The sequence below is a fragment of the Acartia tonsa genome, chromosome 4, assembly GCF_053477335.1.
Source record: "Acartia tonsa isolate MP-2025a chromosome 4, ASM5347733v1, whole genome shotgun sequence".
In the NCBI taxonomy this organism is placed as follows: domain Eukaryota; kingdom Metazoa; phylum Arthropoda; class Copepoda; order Calanoida; family Acartiidae; genus Acartia; species Acartia tonsa.
Genome location: NC_137263.1, coordinates 20639813 through 20662934, shown reverse-complemented (window position 1 = coordinate 20662934; position 23122 = coordinate 20639813). Strand labels below are relative to the sequence as shown.

The 23122-nt window shown below is 31.8% G+C and overlaps 1 protein-coding gene across 1 annotated transcript in view; it reads right to left on the bottom strand.

Moving 5' to 3' along the window:
• The window catches only part of LOC145316377 (uncharacterized), a 37564-nt gene extending 15819 nt beyond the window's left edge, over positions 1–21745 (bottom strand). The window contains exons 1-5 of the mRNA XM_080156828.1: positions 20993–21745; positions 11495–11656; positions 10137–10258; positions 8784–8880; positions 2635–2835 (exon numbers count right to left, since the gene is read on the bottom strand). Coding sequence (XP_080012954.1) covers positions 2635–2835; positions 8784–8880; positions 10137–10258; positions 11495–11655 — 581 coding nt within the window. The 5' untranslated portion in view covers position 11656; positions 20993–21745. The remainder of the gene's footprint in view (positions 1–2634; positions 2836–8783; positions 8881–10136; positions 10259–11494; positions 11657–20992) is intronic.
• Positions 21746–23122: the final 1377 nt, after the last annotated feature.

Below are 23122 nucleotides of genomic sequence, written 5' to 3'. Positions count from 1 at the left end.
TTTGTCAGCTACAAGTTTCACTTTATTAGAGTACATGATAATCTTGTGTAAGATCCAAGATATAATAAATCCATAAATATAAATTAATTTAGACTTTAAGCAGAATTGATGGTTTACCCTTTTAATAGATCTCTCCCTTTCTTTTAACCAGATGGTATAAGATAGTTGGGTAGTTGAGTTGATAAGTTTTCACTTTAATTAGAAGTCAGCTGTTTGTGTATAAATAGCATAAAACCATTATGAGACATAAGTGAAGCTTCCCTAAAATAGAGAACTCAATCGGTTCAGTGGTTACTTCTTAATAACAAAGATTTTTTTGTAGATTTCCCCCTAAAAATCTCATTAGGTATATCTACTTTTATTAAACATCTATAGTAACAAACACTAGAGGGAAAACAAATTAAAGAAGAGGGGGGGGGGGGGGAATTATACGGTTTCACCCCCTAACATCTTATTGGTTAACAAAATCGATGCCAATTTACAGGGGTATAAAAAGCAACTTTTTTTTAATACATTTAAATCTTTTATTTAGTTAGTAAAGAAGATATTATTTTTATTTCTATATCCTCTAAAAAGAATATATACCCCTGTATATAAAATTAGCGTGAAGAATAATCTTATTACATCTCAAATAAAATATCATCTGTTATCTTTTCTTAATAATATTTTACATTTGTTATAGACAGCTTTCCGCGGATACCAAAATGAAAATTTAAGATTAAAACCCGTTTTGTTAAATACGAAGGGCTGTCAAAACTGGCATTAATATCATGATTTTTTTAGTATCCCTGGAAAGCTTTGTATATACATGATTTTTCATTATGGCTGAGTACCGGTTCTAATCTTGCGGATATTAATCGGTATCGAAGCCATACTGTAATAAAAATTAAAAACTTATGTTAATTAAAACTTGTGCTTAATAAAAGGTGTCCCAATTATCATTAAGCAACGGTAAAATATTAAATAGTTATCCATCTGACACCTAACTAACTAACTACCAAACTGTCTAACCCTCACAAATTTTCAACAACATAAAAATATTTTCCAAAACTTTGCCGACGACGCAAAGAGACAGGAGGTGGGGGAAGGTAAATGTTTTATTAAAAAAAATATAAAAAGGACAAATAAAAATTTAATGGCAGAAAATATTGTTTGATTGTGTTTAAGGGCTGTTCTTACATCAAAATAATACGCCAGTCTGAATGTACTACAGTGTAGATAAAGGTATCTTGTAGTAATTCTTAATATAACTCCTAATATCTTAATCTAAATTGTTTTTATGAATACATTTTCCTCCCCGAGTGGGGAAAATTTTTGCATAAGGTCTCAACACTCAATTAATTAATTAGGGGAAAGTCTTTCTAAGCAAAGTTTTCATAAAAACATGTACTACATTTATTTTTTAATTACCTCTTGGGGCAAAGCCCCTAGAGGCTAGGGGCGAAGCCGCTAGTTTTATTATATAGTAATAGCGGTTGCGCCCCTAGCATCTAGGTGTTCTATATACGAATGTATATGAAATGGCAGAAAAATAGCATAAACCATATCACATCTATTTCAAATAAAATAAAATTGCCTAAAACCATCTTAGGACCTATAAGAAGCCTCCCTGTAAAGACGAACCATTTCAGTTCAGTGGTTAGTGAGATCCTTCGCTACAGACAAAAAAGCTTACTTTATATCATAGGATAATACCCTTTTCATATACAGAGCCAATAGAACCTATGGATGTAGAGGGTTGTTTTTTTAATGAAACTGTAATCTTTATAATAATTCTTGTAATTTTAAATTGTATTAAAGTTACTTAGTATTTATGTATATATTCCCCAATTACAACGCAGTATAGAAGCAGAAAATTGCTCAAGCAAAACACAAAATGTTTTCAACAAGAATGAACTCATCCAAAAACAAATTTGCTACGCTTCATGCAAAAAACATTCAAAAATAAACTATTATGATAATTCTATCATGAATTATAAAAAAAACATTTTTTTGAGACGGACGAACGGACTGACATAATTACAGAAAATGTACAAGAAATGTGTTAACAATAAGGATGAGAAAAATGTTGAAGATTTTGTGAAAGATTACACAGACTGAAAAACACATCTGTCAGGGATAAGGGAATGAAAAAATCAAAAAAAAATCTCCCAAATCTGTTCTTTAAAAACTTTAAGAAACATTCATATTTTTATACATTAACCCCCCCCCCCCTTCCCTAAATATTAAAAAAAAAAATATTTCCTTTATCGCTGGTCTTTCTCGCTCCCAAATTACCAAAGTACTTTTTTCCCTTTTCTCCCCCCCCCCTCTCCCTACTCCCAAGACTCTTAAACTTACTCTCAATTTGAATTTTGTATTTAAACAAAATCTCTGTAAAATATAAAGAAATTTACAAAAAATTTCTTTGACTTTTGTTCTTTTTTCTCCAGACAAAAATCAATGATTTTTTCTTGAATTCTGATTTTTTTGTTATCTCAAAGAAAAATAAGATAGTGCATGCATGAAAAAGGTGGAAACATTAGGGCAATGAAAGATAAATTATTCTCCCTTCCATAAATAATGAAAATGTTGTTATAATTATAAATTTATCTGCCATTGTCCTCTTCCCCAAAGAAATAAAGCTAAACTAACCTAACAGAAGGGTTGTAGCACTCAATAGACATGGAAATTTCCTCCTCGGCTCCGAAGAAAATCCTCTCTGGTAGTTGTCCTGCGTCCTCCGCTCTGTCCAGCTCCGATATCAGAGAAAATACGGAGGGCTTGTGCTCAGTTTTGTTCAACACTCCGCCCAACAGGAGCCTGTACACCATCTCGTACATGGATGTGCCACATCTGAAAATGCGAAAAAAATCCATCAAAAAATGTAAAAAAAAATCTCCACTAAAACCAGAAAACGCGCGAATTACTCCTGACATACTTTACTAATATAAATTGTCCCTCAAATACTACTTTTTTGTTGTTATTAAATCAACATAAAAATATAAGCTAAATGGTCTTAAAACTGCATAACGTTAATATGTCAGACTTGGCCACTTTTGCCATAAAAACCATTGCAACTTAATTTCATTGAAAATGCAACAAGTTTTATCATGATTTTAATAATGTATTTGATTAAATTTCGTATAATAATCATTGAAGTATGATGATCAATAAAAATAATGATTGCTATAAATTATGGTTAATAATCAACCTTCTACAAATCATAAAACTTTCTCATATAATAAAATTTTTTATAAAATATTTTTAATAAAATTTCTAAAATCCAAATTATTTTCAAAATAAAAGGATTCTCATGATATTTTAATATCAAATATTTTTATTATTTTCATGTTTCTTTACAGCTTAGGTCTGTCCGTCTGTCCAAATAACAATTTACTGTTTTATTGCCGTGCTACTTATATATATTGTATATTTTTTATATCCTATTATATGAATTAGTAAATTTTTTGTCTGTAGCTTAAGATTTTGGATTATGGATGGTTTTAGGCTAATAAATTCTTATATCCAAGTTTGATTTTAGGCTATTTTTCTACTTTCCTTACTCCTTCGAATACATAGCTCCTAGATGCTAGAACCGCAGCCGCCAGTATTTCTTATATGATGTCAAATAATTCTCATAATTCTTTTTATTATTTGATGTATAATATATCTCTCTGTCTCTCTTTCATGTTCAGAGACCCTTAACAACAAATAATAATCTTCAGAAAATATATATTTATATATATGTGTGTGTGTGTGTGTGTGTGTGTGTGTGTGTGTGTGTGTGTGTGTGTGTGTATGTGTGTGTGTGTGAAAGAGCCAAAAGGGAGCTATATAGTAAAGAATATTGCTTTAAATAATGTTTCATGATGACGTTTTTATAATATGTAGAAATAAAAAAATAGCTAACTAAAAATTTTCCTTATTCACTACCACAACTGTATGTTTTTGCACAATATTTGCATATAGGTAATAAATAAAATTCTCATTTCCACTGGCAGAAAAGCTACAAAGCAAAACATTTTTCTTATTTGTTTTGCTATTTTTCTAATTCTTTTAGTTAAAATACAAGGACGTCTAGTTTCATGACTACTTTGGTTCCATGTTGTGTGAATAATGTTTAATTAAAATTCACTCAGGGTATAATAATATGGTAATAAACAGTATTATAAACCTTGCTATAGACAAAGTTGTCATTAGAATAGGGTTATTTGCTTTAGTGTATAATCATTATAAAGGAGAATGAACTTTCTTAGTTTTGGGAAAAAGAACAATAAAGTGTAATACAGAAATTTTATAGAAAATCCAGTGACAAGTTAAGTTCAAATAACAAATTAAACAGTCGCTGTTATCGAAAAAGATACTTATAGGCCATTGTCTTATCACCTTAGATCCCTGAAATTTAGGTAAATAACCCTTTTAAAATTATTTGTAAAACTGGAGGAAAACCAAAATATACAGAATATACTGTACACAATTGGACCCTGTATTTTACTGTCAGCGTCAATCTTCCTATTGCTTTGTTACTAAAAAAGAAATTAATTTCAATTTTCAATGTTCTAAACAACTTTCATTAAGAATAAAAGATTATTTTTTGCTGTTGAAAAACAGTTGTGAAAAGATACAATATATCATAGCTTTATGTATTCTTTATAATAATGACAATTATAGCCCTCTGGAGTCTGTGTAGTTCTGTGTATGTATGTGTATGTGTGTGTGTGTTTATACTTGTAGCTAGCTTGAAAATTATTACTTGATGAGAGAGAGAGAGAGTCTTTTAAAATATGTCATACATGCAGTTTTATAAACAAGCATTTTAGGATTTTTCAAACATTTTCGGATTTACATTGACTTATAATATAAAGGCTAGATACAAGAATAAAAATAAAAAAAACCTACATTGCCTGAAATGATTATCATTAAAAATATGGCTGGGTATATTGAAAAGCAAGCGCCCTGGCTCCACGCTAAGCGCTAACCGCGCACAGGCAGGCCACCCTACTGCGCGTGCATCTTACACACACACCCACACACACACACACACACACGTATACGTGACTCGAATGTGAAATATTTGTGGTAGAACTAAATGTTTGTTAGGGCAGCACGACTCTTAACTTTTATCATGAGTTACTGGTGCTTTATATTTTCAAAAATTACACCGAAAACGAAGATTTAAATATATTTGATACCTATAGTTGAGACAACTTTTATTACATATAGACTGCCAGTTATCATTAATTTTTTACATAGGTATATAAGATAAAACTTTTAAAAAATACCAAATAATTGAAATCATTTTCAATTGCAAGTCAACATAATACTGCAAGGCCTAACAGGGAGATTGTTGACTGAATAACAATTTCATGTCAGAAGAAGCATTTTTTTTTCATAAAATTCCAAAATTACTTCCTTTTCTAATATAAAGTTAGTTGTGTCACTAAGTTAGATAACAAATGATAAACGGATAAGAATTATTAGGGAAAACAACTTTTATATGAAAACAAGAACGAATACGTCCAATAAAAGCATTTAGAGTTTTTACAGATTTGATTTCCTTTATTTCTAATAAATCAAGTTAAAATCAAGTTTTAATAAGACACAATTTCAACCCTTTAGTCAATTAAAAAGGAAAGAAAAGAGTAGAAGGGGAAACTACTAATTACGAAACGACTGCAAAACAAGAGAATTACGTCAATCCGACCAAAGATCATCATACATGACATATAGAGTAGCTTCGCTACAAACAATTATGTTTTCAACGCGGGAATGATAATAATAAAGGCTTGAAAATATCTAAATCAAAGCTAATTAGGCATAATTAGGTGTCTTTATATATTTATATATATTATATGGATTAAAATAAATGTTAAGGGGAAGATATTAACTTTTAGAAATTATAATACTTTTCTCAAAATATAGTAAATTTTTATGAAAAAATGCTAAAATATTTAATCTTTAATACAAAGTAGACGATGTTTTTGTTTGTTTGTTTGTACCGAAGGATCTCGCATACCGCTCAACCGATCGGGTTCTCCTTCGCACGGTAGGGAAGGTTTATAACTATTTTTTTAGGGGGTGGGACAACCCCACCCCCCTCCCCCCCCCAAAAAAAAAACCCCACCCCCCAAACAAAATTTTTTTTCTTCAATTTTTCTTTTAAATCTAAAATACGAAAAATTAGGTTGATCAAACCTCTTGGGGCAAAGCCCCCCGAGGCTATATTAAACCCTGTAATAAATAAATTCGTATGGAATGTAGACTTGTTTAATGGCTAAAATAGATTAGAACAGATAGGGTAATTAACAAGCCACAGATACCAAGGATATTAAGGGATAAGACAATGTCCGATATATTGATGTACATCCCCAATAATGATACACAAAATTACCCTATCTGTAGATAACAGTTAGTGGTTGAAACAGTTTGACACTTAACTTGATAATCCAACTAATCAAAATTCAATTAAAGGCCCCAAAGTTGTTAAGCAACCGAATAAAAAATATTATTATAAAACTTTGGGGACTAGTGTAATAAACAGCCCAATGTCCCTCCATCCCTACATAGATATTTTCACTAATTAGTAGAAAGGTGCGGAAAGCTTAATTTAGATTTTGATATTTAACATTTTTTCTAGTATGGCTTCAAAGCTGATTAATATCCGCTGAATAAGAACAGGTTCTCATTAATACTGAAAAATCATGTACCGCATCGTATCATTGACTATTTTCTACAAATAATATCACAAATAACAATCATACCATTTTTTAGCCATTAAAAAGATACCAAAACTGTCCAATAGCGTTACAAACAAACATGTGTACACATACATACAGTCAGAGTAAAGGAAGCGAACACGCTAAAATTTAAAAAAGTAAAAAATTTATAAATATATTCATGTATATACTTTATAAACTTGTTGTACCGCTAATTAGTGCTAATTAAGAAAGAAAAGAATAGACCCTTATTGTTTACAATCTTACTAACAAAAGAAAGCTAAAATATAATGTTTTTTAAGTTTTAGTTCATTGTATCCAGGGCTCGGCAGCCGCTGATAACTCAACAATCCGCAGCACAGCTGAACATAACAGCACGTAAAAAGTCAGATCAAAGCAGCTGTAAGCTGAAAATTCAATAACATTCACCTTTTTATATTAATAAAAGATTACTTTTTTAAAGAAGCCTGCGGCCGAGCCGGACTTAAAATACACGGCTGCCAAGCCCTGATTATGATGCATTAGCTTTGTTTTTTGGTCATGATTTTCATTCGATTCATGGCTATATGCAACAAAGAGTGAGAAAGAAAAAAGTAGATACATAATCATGAATATAATGGAACAAATGTGTTCTAAAAAGCGCAGCAATAACAAGCTAACACATTTGAAATTAAAAATAGTTTGATATACACTAAAATTAAATGCATATATTTAGTAAATGATACAGACGAACGTAGTTGCACAACTAATTTAATAGAAGCTGCACTTCTTAAATTATTGCTAGCCATTTTAAAAGATAGCCATGTTTAGTCCATTTCATGTTGCTTTAAGATCAACATAATATTATGTAAATTTGTGTTCAATTTGTTCAATGTACTATTAATCAACTTTTAAAAAAATTGTAATTAAAGACAAGGTAGTAAAAAGGTTTTGTATGTTTTTTAAACTGTAGAAGTAAAACCTTTACTAATAAATCGTTTTGATGTCCTAAACACAAACTGTACAAAATCCCTTTTAAAAAATAGTGTGTCGTTAAAAGCAGTCAAGTCTCTAGTCGATGAAAATTAATGAAGTATAATTAATAATAAATTTAATTGGCGCACATAATTAGAGCAAGGGAAAGGAGTGGGGGGGGGGGGTGTCTGTCGGGCAAAATAAAAACTTGTAATTTTTAACAAAAAGTTCTACATAACACTTATTTCTGACAATATTCGAAGGAGCAGTTTTAGAAATTTTGAAAATCTTTATGGTACTTCTTATACCTAATGCAGCTACTTCGTAAGTAAGGTAAGGTTAAATGAAAAATTTAAAAACCAGTTTTGTTAGAACCAAGGGGATGAAATTTTAAGATTTTTATGTTTATATCTGTATTGTCAGTAATTTGATGCTATACATGATTTTTCAGTATGGCTGAAAACTGGTTCTAATTCAGCAGATATTAATCAGTTTCGTAGCCATACTGGAAAAGATATTTTTCGATTTCCTTATAGACAATACTATATTTGTACAAAAAAAAATCTTAAAAAGTCTCCTTAAACAATACTATTTGAACCCAAACGAGCCTGAAGTGAGGCGGGAATGGTTACGAACCAATGATTCATGAATATAAATTAAATTAAACAAGGATCAAAACATCCATTAAAAGAAGAGGCTATACAAATCTGCAAATTTCGTCATTTTCAGATCAATGTTATTTTTCATATTGATGACATTTGTAAGTTCAATAATATGTCAGCCAAAAGCACCTATTAAAGGCAATATAGTCGATAAAAATCTTCTAAAAATCAACACCAAAACAAAATAATTACATATATTTTATCACCTCCCTCCCCTACTAAGTAATTTTGAAATTTTGACATGACGAAAACCCCCTACCTCGTTGATACCCAATAAAATACACATGTTAAGAATTAAAGTATTTCAGAAATAAGTTTTTTATATTTTTTCCAGGGCCGAATCTCCAGGGCTTTATATAGCTTGAAACCTTCCCTAGACTATTGTTAAGCTTCCCCAAATAGACAGACATCCTGTCACTTTAATAACTGATGATTGGTGTTAGAAAAAATTTAAAATAAAAAAGGTTACCTGAGACTGAGAAGTGGTTTAGTAGCCTCAACTGTACTGTTACATACTGGACACTTACTGGTCCTCTGGGAGTGCTTGGTCCAGCATAAATTACAATCTGAAATTAATACAAACTAGTTTATTACCACATCATAAATTTTCAGGGCTACATACAATTTTAAAAATATATTATAGAATAGCGGCTACGGCCCTAGTTGCCTCTGTTGGCACTTGTTGGAGGGGGGGGGGGGGGTGTCCGGGGGAGTTTTTACTTGGTAGGGTGGAGTTGCACTCCCTAAAAATAGGACCTATGACACAATTCACTGTAAAAGAGAACCATATTGGTTCAGCGGTTAGCGATATCCTTCGGTATAGACAGACAGACATCCAGTTACTTTTATATCTGAATAGATATTTATAAATTTCAACATATGTATTAATGAAAAATATATACCCCCATTTTTTTATTTAGCTATATTTTTATCATCAGTTATAGCATATTATTATTAGTTTATGTTTCTTTATCAGACATTTGCAGGGGGAGAGTGGGGGTAGAATCCTAGGAGGGGAGAGGGATGTGTTTCAAGGAGGGAGAGACCTAGTCCCCAAAGTTTTATATTAACGTTTTCTTATTTGTTGGCTTAACAATTTTGGGGGTTTATATCAAATTTTGAGTGTCTAAACGCTTCACCCAATAATTGTAATCTACAGAAGGTGTAATTTTGTGTATCATCAATGGGAATGGGCATCAATTTATTGGCCATTGTCTTATCCCTTTAGATCCCTGGATTTGTTTAGTCTAAGATAACATATTTTGATTAAATTCCGAAGAATTTGAAACCCATGTGTTATCCTCTTGTATGTGAAATAATTCAAATTTTTTCAATTGAGATTATGACGAATTTTTGTTATCTTATATTTATTCTTTGAGTTTTTCCCGGGCAAATAACTCAATAATACACCCCCCCCCCTCAAGATAAACCTCTTAAGATAATTTTAAAAATTTGCCAGAGTCCGTTTCTTTGCAGGGATCTAAAGGGATTAGACAATGGCCGATAAATTGATTTACATCCCTAATGATGATATACAAAAAATACCCTTTCTGAAGATTACGATTAGTGGTTGAAACGTTTGGACAGCCAACTTAGTGAATCAACCTATCAAAATTTAGTAAAAGTCCCCAAAGTTGTTAAGCCAACGAAAAGAATACGTTACTATAAAACTTTGGGGACTAGAGTAATATAAAGACCTCTCTTTCTGGTTCCTTTGACATCTCGGGACAGATCGGGAACACCGTTTACGGGATCTTACAGCATCTTTAGCGACTATTACAATTATTACTACTTTGTCAGACGCATGAAAATGATTACTTACATGTATGGAAGCATTGTAAGGAGACTACAGGGTCCCTAAGACCCCCCCTGCACACGATACACTTTGTGTGAGGGGCCAGCACACTCACGTCGGCCATGTACTTCTCTCGCAGCTTGGTCAACCTTAATATTAAGAATTATAAGTTTGATGTCAATAAAAACCATATTTCTATACATGAATTTTCAGCATGGCTGAGAACCAGTTCTAATGCAGCGAATATTAATCGGTTTCGAAGCTAATAAATAACTATTAATTTCTTTCTTAGCATTACAGACAGAAAGACAGATAAAAAGATTTACAGACAGATTGACAGAAAGACAGATGAAATGATTGACAGACAAACTGACAGAAAGACAAATTTACAAAAAGAAAGACAGACAAACTGACAGACAGACATATTTGCAGAAAGAAAAAAAGAAAGACAAATAAAATGTTTTACAGACAGACAGAAATTGTAAAATAGCTGAAAAAATTGTAAATAAAATTCTTTATAAAAAAAAACATATGCTATAAGGATTATTATAAAAGGGTAAAATGTTGACTTTTCCTAAACAGCCTCAGATACAAATCTACATAAAACTGAATTTCAAAAGAAAATAAAAACTTTGAACAAGCATGTCTACATCCAAAAGTAGCATGACTTACAAAGTAATTTATAGAGTAGTAGAGATGCTTTTGGATAGGACAGACAGACAGGGTAAGTTTTAGAAGAGATTCTCATTATTCAGCAACCGTGCAAAATTAAATCTCATCCTTATGAATAAACAGACGTACTTAGCAAGTCCTAGAGTATCTTCGCTTCTAAATACAGAGAAATATAGTGAATTTTGGGGGAGTGGGAAATAAAAGGGAAGTGATCTGTGTAGAGAATAATAGAAAGAGACTGTTTCAAATTAAACTTAAATATAAATACAAAGTTGGAGAAAAATTCTAAAACTTTTTAAACTTTTAACAAACAATATTCAATTTGGAAAAGTAGATTGGAAGGTTAAGGGAAATAAAAAGTATTTTTTTGCTGTTTTAAATTGAATTATTTTATTATATATTTCTACTTTAAGACAGCCTTGACTATATTTTTGTGTAAGTCTGTATTTTACAATATTTAGTGACAAATTATAGAATAGCCCCACTGTTAAAATAGCTGAAATAATGGATATAGGATATTGGCATGGGAATAAGCTTCCAATTTATCTTACTAATATAGACCTAATTCATTGGTCAGTTCGTCAATCAAGTAAAAGGGGAGGGGATGGGTAAAAAGGGGGTGGATGGGGTTTTATAAATGAGCTACAAGCTTCACTTTATCAGAGTTCATGAAATCTAGTGCAAGTATCAATAAATCGATTGCTAATTTATACCTCTGTCTAATTTCATTCTGTATAGTTTTAGCAGACTTGGTAACAGGATGTATGACCTCCATGCCATGTTGATCCTCCAGAGTTGGGGGGCCTGGAGACCCGGGGGGGTCCTCCTCCATCCTCTCTACGCCCCCGCCCATCCGGTCCGCTCCGCTTTGCATCCTGCAATAAAAAAAATTGACTTTTATATAAGGTAGTAAGGTTTTTTTTATCAGTCTGATAAAATTTTTTAAACCAACTTTTAAGATGGTTTTATGCTATTATTTTTCCCCCTTTCTTTGAACGAAAATATCGTAAATGTTAGGGACGAAGCAACTTGTTAATAAAATCCATAAACTAAAATTCTTGTAAGATATAAAATATTTAACATCTTTATTACGTTAATAATATAAATTTTATTGTTATATAGTCAGGGATCTAGAGGGATAAGACACTGGAGGATAAATCAAAGTACATCCTCAGTGATAATAAACAAAATTACCCTTGAACAAGTTTGAATACCAATTAAGACTAATAAAAGTACCCAAAGGAGAGAGCGTAATAATAAAACTTTGAGTACCATTATAATTTACAGTCCAATATCCCCTCCCTCCCTTGAACTTTTCTTGAAGTATTAAAAAAGTGCAGGATTTGCATTTTTTAGGTGTTAAATTTCTAGACATTTGACACCTTAATTCTCACTTAAAAGGACTCTACAACTGTTTGTTTTTTAACTTTTTTTTAGAAAAACTCAAAAGTAATGTTCTTTTGCTAGAATAATATATAAAAATATTCTTAAGTAATACAAATTTGGGTTGGTTATTAAGCCCAAACGGCCAGGGCAAAATTTGATACTAAATTTTCATTTCCTATAACTGTACAAACTTCCCACCCCCCCCCCCTTATTGTTAAATATTTATTTGGCTATTACATTTTTAAATAATAAGTGTCCTTTTAAGCTAGGCTGTAAAAAAGACGTTAGAATTATATATTATGAACTTAAAATGATACATTTTTATACTTTTTACATACATACATATCAAATATATTAGAATTTATAACAACGTTAATGATCATAATTAAGACGAAATGTAATAATGTTATAATGAATATAGGTTTTACGTGGATATATTGACAGGGAAAAAGTTATTGTCAATTTAGCTTGCTAGAATGGATCTCATTATGTGTCAGTTCGTTCATCCAGTAGGAGGGTAGGGTATAGGGTAAATGGGGTGGATTGTGGGTATCACTAGTTTAGCCAGCTGCGAGCATCACTTTATCAGAGTACATGAAAATCTGGTGCAACATCCAAGTAATAATATATTGTATAAAATTATTTTTGCAACCTACTTTGTGATATTTGATTAAATATTTTAAAAATGTTAAATTTTCGACCTAAAAAAAACATTTGAAATACGCATAGCAAGGTTTAACTTCGCTTTAAGACAGGTATAGGTTTACAAATAAATAATTTATAACAAAATAAATATCTAGAATGATGAAGGGATCTGAAGGACCAAAGCAACGGGCAATAAATAGATGAATATCCCCAATGATAATAACAAAATTACCCCTTTGTATGATTTCCCTATAAAACTACAGCTCCTATAATAAAAGATTTATTCTTTATCAAAATTATTACAGGAGTATTTTAGATATATTTTTTAGTTTTTTAACGAATTTGCTTTCATAAAATGTATCTAAATCTGTATTTACCACAAGGTTAAGCATTTATATGTACAATATATACAAATTCACACATAGGGATCTATAGGGATAAGACAATGGCCGATATATTGATCTACATCCCTAATGATGATACACAAAATTATCCCTTCTGTAGATTAAAATTAGTGATTGATACGTTTGGACACTCATCAATCAAAATTCAATAAAAATCCTAAAATTTGTAAAGCCAATGAATAAAGAAATGTTATTATAAAACTTTGGGGACTACAGTGTAATAAACAGCCCAATGTTCTCGTCCTCCCTGATATATACATACATCTAAAACACAATTTGCTCAAACTTTATGTGTGTGTGTGTGTGATTCTGTATGCGAAGTTTTGAAACAAATTCCAAGTGTATAATGTTGGACCGGACCCAATTCTAAAACTTCTTCCCTTCACTTTTGCTCTGCCTGGCCTGGCCCAAGCACACACACACACAGCTTGATTTTGAGAGTAGAGCGAGTTGTTTAAAAACTCTTGGATCGGTCCTCTTTACTTAGAAAGAGTATTATATAAATATATTTATTGGATATTATGCTGTAAAGTTTTTATTTTTCTGTATAATGCCCCCCCCCCCCCTATTACCATATAATACCCGTTTTACTCTTTTACTTTTTCTCTTCTATTTATTTCTTTTTTCACACTCTTTCACTCTCTAAAAAGTCCTTCCAAGGTCGAACTCTTTTTTTTTTAAAGTTTTTAGTCGTGCCTTAGAAATTATGTTTTTGAAAAATCGTCACGATATTCCATTGAAGCCATATTTAGAGTCCCGCTTAATTCATTTTTTTGGGGCTTTAAATCATATTTTTTGTCATCTATGTAAGGAAAAAAGAACCCCTTATTAAACTTTGAAACATAGCGTTGACAATTTCAAAAAAGTATTTTTAATTGACCTTTCTCCGCCGACATTTAATTTCTAAAGCTACTTATTTATAAGATTTAAAGGGATACGACAATGGCTAATAAAATGATGTACATCCCCAATGATGATAAACAAGATTACCCCTTCTGTAGACTACAATTAGTGGTTGAACCAACCAATCAAAATTTAAAAGTACCCAACGTTATTAATTCAACGAATAAGAAAACATTACAAAACTTTGGGACTAGATTAATAAACAGCCCAATGTTTCCACCCTCCCTGTCTCCCTGGTCTATCAAAGCTTGTTTTTGACAGGTAGTTGAACGTGTAGAAATATAAAAATTTTCTCCAGCTGCATCCATAATATTAATAGAGAAAGCCACCTGGCTTCAAATATTTTTATGCTTGTTTTACCGAATTTACAACAGCGCAGCTACTCTATGTGTTTGTCTGTCTGTCTGTCGTAATTTGTGACGTTCTACCTTCTCTTGGTAGTTGTATGAATCATCACATAAGCAATTCTATGACTTTTTAAAAATTCATAAAGGATGAATTATTTGAAGCATAATATCTATTGATGGCTGGTTCGCTAAGATTGTGCTTTTTAGGAAAGATTTTTATGTGTTCTAAGGTAGTTTTAGGCTATTTTACTACAACCTCGTTGTGCATGGGTCTATTTAAAAAAAAGGCTTCGCTTCAATTAAATATGCTCTAATCCAATATTTTTTAACACAAAAAATACACAGCAAATAACAAAAGATTTTTTGAACTTTTTAGGGGGAAAATTCACACTATTAATACCAGGAAACTTAAGGATAAGACAATGAAAAATAAATTTATACTTATCCTCAATTATAATAAACAAAGTTAGCCTGTATGTACATTATTGGTTAAAATGTTTTAAAGATTGTACAACAAAATATAGGTTTAATTAAAGTCTTTAGACCACCGAATGAGATATCATGTGTATAAAACTCCCTTCCTTCCTGATTAATATACTTTTTTTAATTTAAGCAGTATAAAAAAAAATTGCTATACAAAAATAAAGTATACATTATTTAGGGAAGGGTAATTTTTTATCATTTTCTCACCCTTAAAAACAACATTTTCCCAAATAAAAAAAATAAAATTAGACAATTTTTCTACTTCATAAAACTTATAGAATTGTTAGAAAACTTAACTTTTAAAGTCCTTTTTGGGGATATTTTTTAGCAAGCACAATATTTTGATCCTAAACCACAAAATTAATATCATGCATTTTAGGCTTAGCATTTAACGAGACCTTTAAAGATAAATTCCATTTTCATAAAAGCACAATAAATTTTGTCATAGGCGGGCCTAGAAATCATATGTGATTTGTTTTCAAATAATCGTTTTGGATACCAACTAATCTAGTTTTTTTTCGGGTGCAGCTCTAAATATGTGTGTGAGAGTTTGTGTGTGTGTGTGTGTATGTATGTGAGGTATGCATTGCTTGGGGTAATGACTAAAGATTGTTTCTAAAAATCACAATTTTCAATAAGATCACAGCAGGTTTTAGGCTATAATTGTATTGTGATTCTAATGGATGTAATATTTCTGGAACCCTTCTTATGTGTTGAAATTAGTTGGCAGCTAAGGAACAATGCTATTATGCTATATACCATCTCTCTCTCTATATATATATAAAATATATAGATGTACATATGTTATATATATACTTTATATAAAGGGCCCTATCATAATACCAATGACTATTTTAAAATATATATCAAATAACATTAAGCTTTATTCTTTGCTTTTCTAAAAGTTAATTTTTCTACAAAAAAAAATTGGGGAAAAATAAAAAAATTTGTTTTTGTTATTTTGTTAAGGCCTTCTTTCTCTCTATTTCTCTTACCAAATCTGCTCATTGTAGTATGTATGTATGTGTGTGTGTGTGTGTGTGTGTGTGTGTGTGCCCTCAGGATTTGGCTAGATGGAATATATTGGAGATATGTAAGAGCATGTGTGTGTGTGTGTGTGTGTGTCAGTTTGAATGAGTAGAATTGATGTAGCTAAGGTTGCACAATATATACACTCACACACACACACACAAACAATTACACACATACACACAAAAATGCCCACACAATTACACATATAAAATTGGCTGGCATCCATGAAGCCTACTTACACACATACACTCACAATTTATGATAATTATCATTCTTTGACTAATATCAATTCTTATTTTTTCAACTATTTATATTAATATTCTAAAATAAATTACACTTAGGTGTAGATAATCATTTTGTTTATAACTTTCATTAATTTTAAAATGGTAAACACCCATAAACAAGGACAATTAAATCAGTAAGTAGCGCAGCAACATTTAGAACATTAGATAAAATTCTTAGACATTAATAATATAGAAAAATCATTGTGCTATGAGTGTTAGTAGCTGTTCAGTACAACTAATCTACAAGTGACAAACCGTCGAATTTATTCCCTTAACATGTATATATAGAGTAGCTTCGCTATCTAAAATAGTTGGTACTCAATTATCCAGTCAAAATTTGAGAATAACCCTATCCTGAGTTAATCTCTGTAGCCCCACCCAGTGAGAGAGAGAGAGCTTAACCCTACTTCAACCTATTCATCTTAACCCCCACCCCCACCATTATAAACCCCCAACCAACAATCAACCTCCCCCCCACACAACCACTTTGTAATGTTTGAAGAGGTCCTTAATCACTATTCCCCAGATATTACATTATTAATCCCCCCACCCCCATTTGTATTTCAATTTTATCATCAGGGAAGGAGGTTGAAAATCTACAATACAACCCCCCCTCCCCCCCCCACTATTATGTAGTATTAATAAAACACAATAAGTGAAGGGGGATGAATAAATTATCATCCATTGTCTTATACCTTGTTCCCTGTATAATATCCATGTGTGAGGTATAGCAGACAAATAATATTAATATTTTATTAGAAATCGCCGACCACCACTACAGTTAGCAACCTTTTAAGGAAAAATATTATGGAAGGGGACAACCTCTTATATTCGTTGGCTCAAAACGATGTGTACTTTGATTGAATACTACAGTAGTGTCTTATATTTTTAATTAATATTCTAAAATCTAAAAAAAGGGATAATTTTGTTAATCATAACAAATAATAGGGCTTTGTAAACCCCCACCCCCTTCTAAAGAAAAACACTATAATATATTACTATAAAATTCTGATTTATCCAAGGGGGGGGGAAGTTTTGACACATTTGCGTAAACAGGGAGTATAGGCTTTATCTTTGGACTGAGAGTATAGGTTATTAGGGATAAAATCATTCTTATATGATGAATTTTCCCAAGTTTTAAAATCTTTTGGATAGGCCTCCAGGTTCCGGAGCTCCAGGCCTCCAGGTCCTCTCTGTACAGGTAAAAATGAAAAAAAAAATTTTTTTTGAAGAGTTAGAAGTCAACTTATGAAACAAAATATGCGTTTTTTTCTTCAAATATGTGAATAACATTCAAAAATTTGCATATTTTGTTTCATAGGTTGACTTCTAACTCTTCAAAAAAAAATTATTTTTTAAATTTTTACCTGTACAGAGAGGACCTGGAGGCCTGGAGCTCCGGAACCTGGAGGCCTATCCAAAAAATCTTAAAACTTGGTAAAATTCATCATATAAGAATGATTTTATCCCTAATAACCTATCCTCTCAGTCCAAAGATAAAGCCTATACTCCCTGTTTACGCAAATGTGTCAAAACTTCCCCCCCCCCCCTTGTTTCAAAAATCTTAAGATGCAGAAAAAACATGTAAGTTAAAAAGCGTACAACGCCATCCAAAAAGCGCCTATACAGCACATAAACGATTCATAGAACTAAAATGCACACTGCAAAGAGAGAGAGAGAGAGAGAGAGAGAGAGAAAGAGAGAACAATTTTCTCATTTTTCATAACATAATGATTGGTGAAAGAAACAATTAGTAAAGTTAGTTCTGAGAAGCCGATCTTTATAATTACATTCACGGAACACATTTTACATAGGAATGTTACATTACACAGTTGCCAAAGCCAAAATAGCATAAAACCATTCCAAGACTTTTCAAGACAAATAGACTAAATTCATCCTGGGAAGCTTCCCCAAAATGGAGAATTTAGTCGGTTTAGTGGTTAGAAAAATCTTAATAAGACAATCAAAAGAATTTAGTAGTTTAATTTGAATATGAAATTCGGCAACTTATAGAAATCAAACATAACATTTCTCTTTGAACTAAAGCAGAGTGTTATGGACAGCCTTTACAATAGATATCCCATTAAAAAAAGTAGTAAGGTATTTTATTATCTGAAGCTTAGGATTTTAAATAACACTGAACTGATTGAGTTCTCCAGTTTAGAGAATCCTGGGATTGTTTTAGGCTAATTTTTTTATTAATGTCTTGGGATGGTTTTATGCTTTTTTTTCTGCCCATCCCATCATCCTCGAATACAGTGCCCCCAGACGCTAGGGGCGCTTACAATATAAAATACTTACGAGTAATTAAGTGTTATGGACAGAATATATAAAGATACGTTAGAGTAAAACACTAGAGGGAGAAAGGGTTAAATAAATGTAACTCCCCATCGCAACCGTCTTGTGCAAACTTTCTATTGGGTCATTAAAAATCAACCAATGGTGTCGCATATATTAAAACAGCCAAGTAGCAGATAATAGTGTAGAAGCAGAAGAAAGAGGTCTTTGAAAAATGAAGGGAGGTAGTTGTCTGTATATACATCTATACTATAGATCTGTTGTAGATACTAAAGAATAGTTTTTAGCCAATGGATAAAGTATGCCCCTTACTTTACCAAGACATCTATTTAATATCATATCTATTGTTTGTAAATAACATTAACTATTCCATGAGGGGGGGGGGGGGGTATATTTGAATTTAAAAGCATCATGGAGGGAGGGGAGGGGGGATGATAGAATTATTGAAATCGCCTGAAGGATTTTGAATGAAATATTGAAAATATCGGCTAAATAATACGATGTGTTATCATTTCCACATATCCTATCCTATTTGGTAGTAAGTCTTTATGTCTCTAACATAAGATTTTAATAACCAATGAACTTATTCGGTTCTCCATTTTAAGGAAGCTTTACATAGGTTCATGGATGGTTTTAAGCTATTTCATTTATACACTTGGGATGGTTTAAGGCTATTTTCTGCCTTGCCCATTCTAATAAAGAGCCCCTATATGCTAAGGTCGCAGCCGCTCATTGAAAATAAAGCCTATACTCGGAAGGAATTGATATTTCACTATGTGCATTATATCGATGGAAAATGAATGCTTATTTTTTTTCAATTTTTATCACATTTGTATATAACACATGGTATAAAATTAATACCAAAGGTTTCAAAAGAAATATGATGGTTTTAGGCTAATATTAAACTATCCCATTCAAAAAAATCAAAGCAAAAAAGGTTTGATAGCAAAATTTTAAGAAAAAATGCTAAATCATTCTAACTAATAGTTTTACTAATGAATTTTAAGTTTTCATCGCTTGGTATATTTGTTAAATATACAGTTTACAACCCCTGTTAAACCTTAGAGTTAGAGCTATAGTTATATCAATATGAAATAAGGTCGATATCATGTCAGCTATATATAAGAAACTGTATTATATGTGAAGTCAAATAGAAATAAAATAGAAGGGATAGGAGCTATAGTAACTCTCCTCTTAGGCAGAGACCCTGTCCATATTTTGTATTGGGTCTTTGAAATCATCTAATAGCGTCGGTAATATAAACACAGCCGAGTCCCTATAAAATTGCAAAAAAAAGTGCTAGCAGACGAAAAGGGTCTTTGCCATTGAGGCAGATAGTTGTAAATATTATACATCTATACGCATACATATACTATTCCAACGGTTTATATAATATACAATACCTTGAGAGGAAGTCGGCAAAATAAAATGAACAAGAGAAAATATAAAAAATACATATGTCTATATGTACAAGTACACTAAGACGAGAAACTGAAAATAACGACTTTGTATAAATCCGGGAACTCGTTGCCGCCACTCTAAAATCCCCACTCTAACTACTACAACTACAACACACAGAAAAAAAAACTGCGAGAGAAAGGGAAACAATTCATCGGGAAATTGGCGCACAAAGTGCCGCTGGGGGGTTATCAAATTTGGCGGGGATTTTCAATAACGGCGTATTACTGAGCAAACTGCCGCTAAACGTTTTTGCCCTCAAAATAAGTATTTATATTCATAGACTACAAAATACGTTTTTTTCTACGCTTTTAAGAACGTTTAAAACGAAATACAAGTTATAAATACATAAAATCAAAAATAAAGACTATTTGAAACATAGTAAATTATACTTAAACATGTTCAATATAACCAAATGCCTATATACAATTTATTTAAGTTGTCTTTTGAGAAATAAAATTCTTTAGCCAAAGTTTTAAAGAACTTTGCATATAGTTTATGGCTATAGACAGGAAAATAGCCTAAAACCACCTTACGACACTAAAGAAGCTTCCACGAAAACACCAAACATGCCATTAACGAGATATTTTGCTCTAGCAGTAAATGAAATAACCGTTTTCTAATACAGTATTAAAATACAGTACAAATATATAATAAATTTAAAATAAATACATAATTTTAAAACCCTTAAAATCTTCTTAAAAGTATTATTTACATAAAATCCTTCTCTAACTAGAAACTAAATCTCAAAGATATGCTTCAAAATTCATAAAAATGATTCGTTAAACATAACATAGACAAAAAAAATAAGTTTATATTACAATAAAATGAACATATATGTAAGACTACACATCTTAATTTTTTTTAAATATAGAAAAAATTTTCCTCTAGTAACCATTCCCTCCCCTGTGGTCTATCTATCCGTAACATAATATCTGTAATCCTTTACTCTATAATAACGACAGCATTACCTTAACTATGCGACAGCTGGAAATTGTGTAGAAACAGCTTACAATAGCAGCTGGGATAAATTAGTAGCCGCCATTTCTCTTCTCTCGCTCAAGCAAGCAACTGAATTTTTTCACTTATTTATCACGAGATAGCTTTTATTTTTGATAGCTTTAATCAGCTTTTTGTAACTGGTACATATGTAAAAATCACTTTATTTATTTAATCAGAAGTCAGCTTTGGTGACTATGAATAACGAAAAAATCTCGTTATATCCTCCAAACTGAAGACAGCTGAAAATTTGATAAACCACACAGGTTAGGGCCGTTCCAACAACAGATTCACAAAATTATTTAATTTTCACAATTTTGCTTTTTATCAGCTATTTATATCGCTGTATATCTTTGGATATAAAATTTATATCCTCAATATAATTATATTATCACTTGAAATATAAGTTATGTAATAATATTATAGTAGATATTTTTATTATAACTGAACACGGAGGCTGTATATATGTATGTATGTATGTGTGTGTTAATTTCAACCAACACAATTTTTCATTGAAATCACTTTCACATTAATTGGACACTTTTTCCAAGCTTATAACACAATTTTCGTCTCACTTTAGATAATAAAATAGTAAGATCTTTGGATATTTTAACTATAAATAGGGTAACTTTTAGCTGTCACCTAATTATAAGTAACCAAATAGTATGTATAATTAAATAACAAACATGTATAGTTCCCTATGCATAGAGGAATTCAGCGTAACTGACAATTTTTGTGTTTTGGAATGGGGGCCTCAGTTGGGGTAGGCATAGGATGGTTAGGAAAAAGGGTAGGTGGGGGAGATATATTAGGAAAGGGGGTAGATACACTCTTACAACTTTACTCTAAAACACTGATGCCAAAATATCGTTACAAACACTACTTTTTTGAAAGTATAAAAATAAGAAATATAATGTTATCTAGGTAAATAAAAAAATTAAATTGAAATACTCTTTTTATAAATCCTCTGTAAAAATTTAGTCATTTCCTATTTTTACTGAAATATGGGCAAAAAATATCCGTAATATATAGATTTGGACTAAAGTAGAGGTGGCCATTATGTGAGCCACGGCATCCCTGTTCTAAAGTCTGCGTGGCTGTGTGTATGTGAGTTGGTGCAGCAGCCTTGCCATGGCTTCCGCGATACATTTACTTTGGGGTTGTGGACTAAAAGCAGCCTAAAGTGGAAAGGTATGGTGTTGTGGCAATTATATTTCGGAGGGAAAGCGGGCAGGCCATGCCTAGTGGTGCCCCTGCGCCAAAAGTGACCCGACACGCCTTGCCGCGGAGTCGACTAACGGCCATCGGGACACAGTTGTTGGCGCGGACAGCCAGTTTAGCGTGCGTATAATCATTTTTGAAAGTGGGTTGATTGGAGCGGAGGGGCAGAAGAGGGGAAAGTAAGGGGGCAAGTTTAAACTAAAGGGGATATAAGGCAGATAATTTAAGTAAAAAGGAAGGAAAATGTATAAAAAAGGGGGTCAGCTCCTAGGCTCTGCTCTGCTCTAGTGGCATGCTTAATTGGGGTATCTTCACCCCCTTAGAGAAGAAATTTATAGGGCCGACCTTCCACTTTTTCGACCCCCCTTGCATTCATATCTGTGCACGCGTTTATACCCTTCTTGCCTCTGCGCTAAAGAAATAAAAGAGTAACATAATCAGAAAGGGGGACTGCAATATATAGCGAAAAAAGGGAGAGAAATAAAAGGCTAACTACCCTAGGCTGCTAAGGATTCTCGAAATTGCTAAATATTTTGAAAATTGTCAAAATGGAAAACGAGCGCTCAAATCTATCAAAATATGTATATTGTATAACTTATCAAAATAATAATAAAACAGACTCTAAATAATAAGGGATGGAGGGAAAATTAGACTATAATTATACTGGCTTCCAGTAAGACAAACTTTGGGGACATAATACTGTAAATTTAACTGGCTCCCAAAGTATTACAAACCGACATTAGGCTGTATATTACACAAGTCCCCAAAGTTTTAAAATAACGTTTTCTTATTTGCTTAAAAACTTTAGGGACTTTTATTGAATTTTGAGTGTCTAATCGTTTCAACCACTTATTATAATCTTTAAAATGTGTAATCATCAT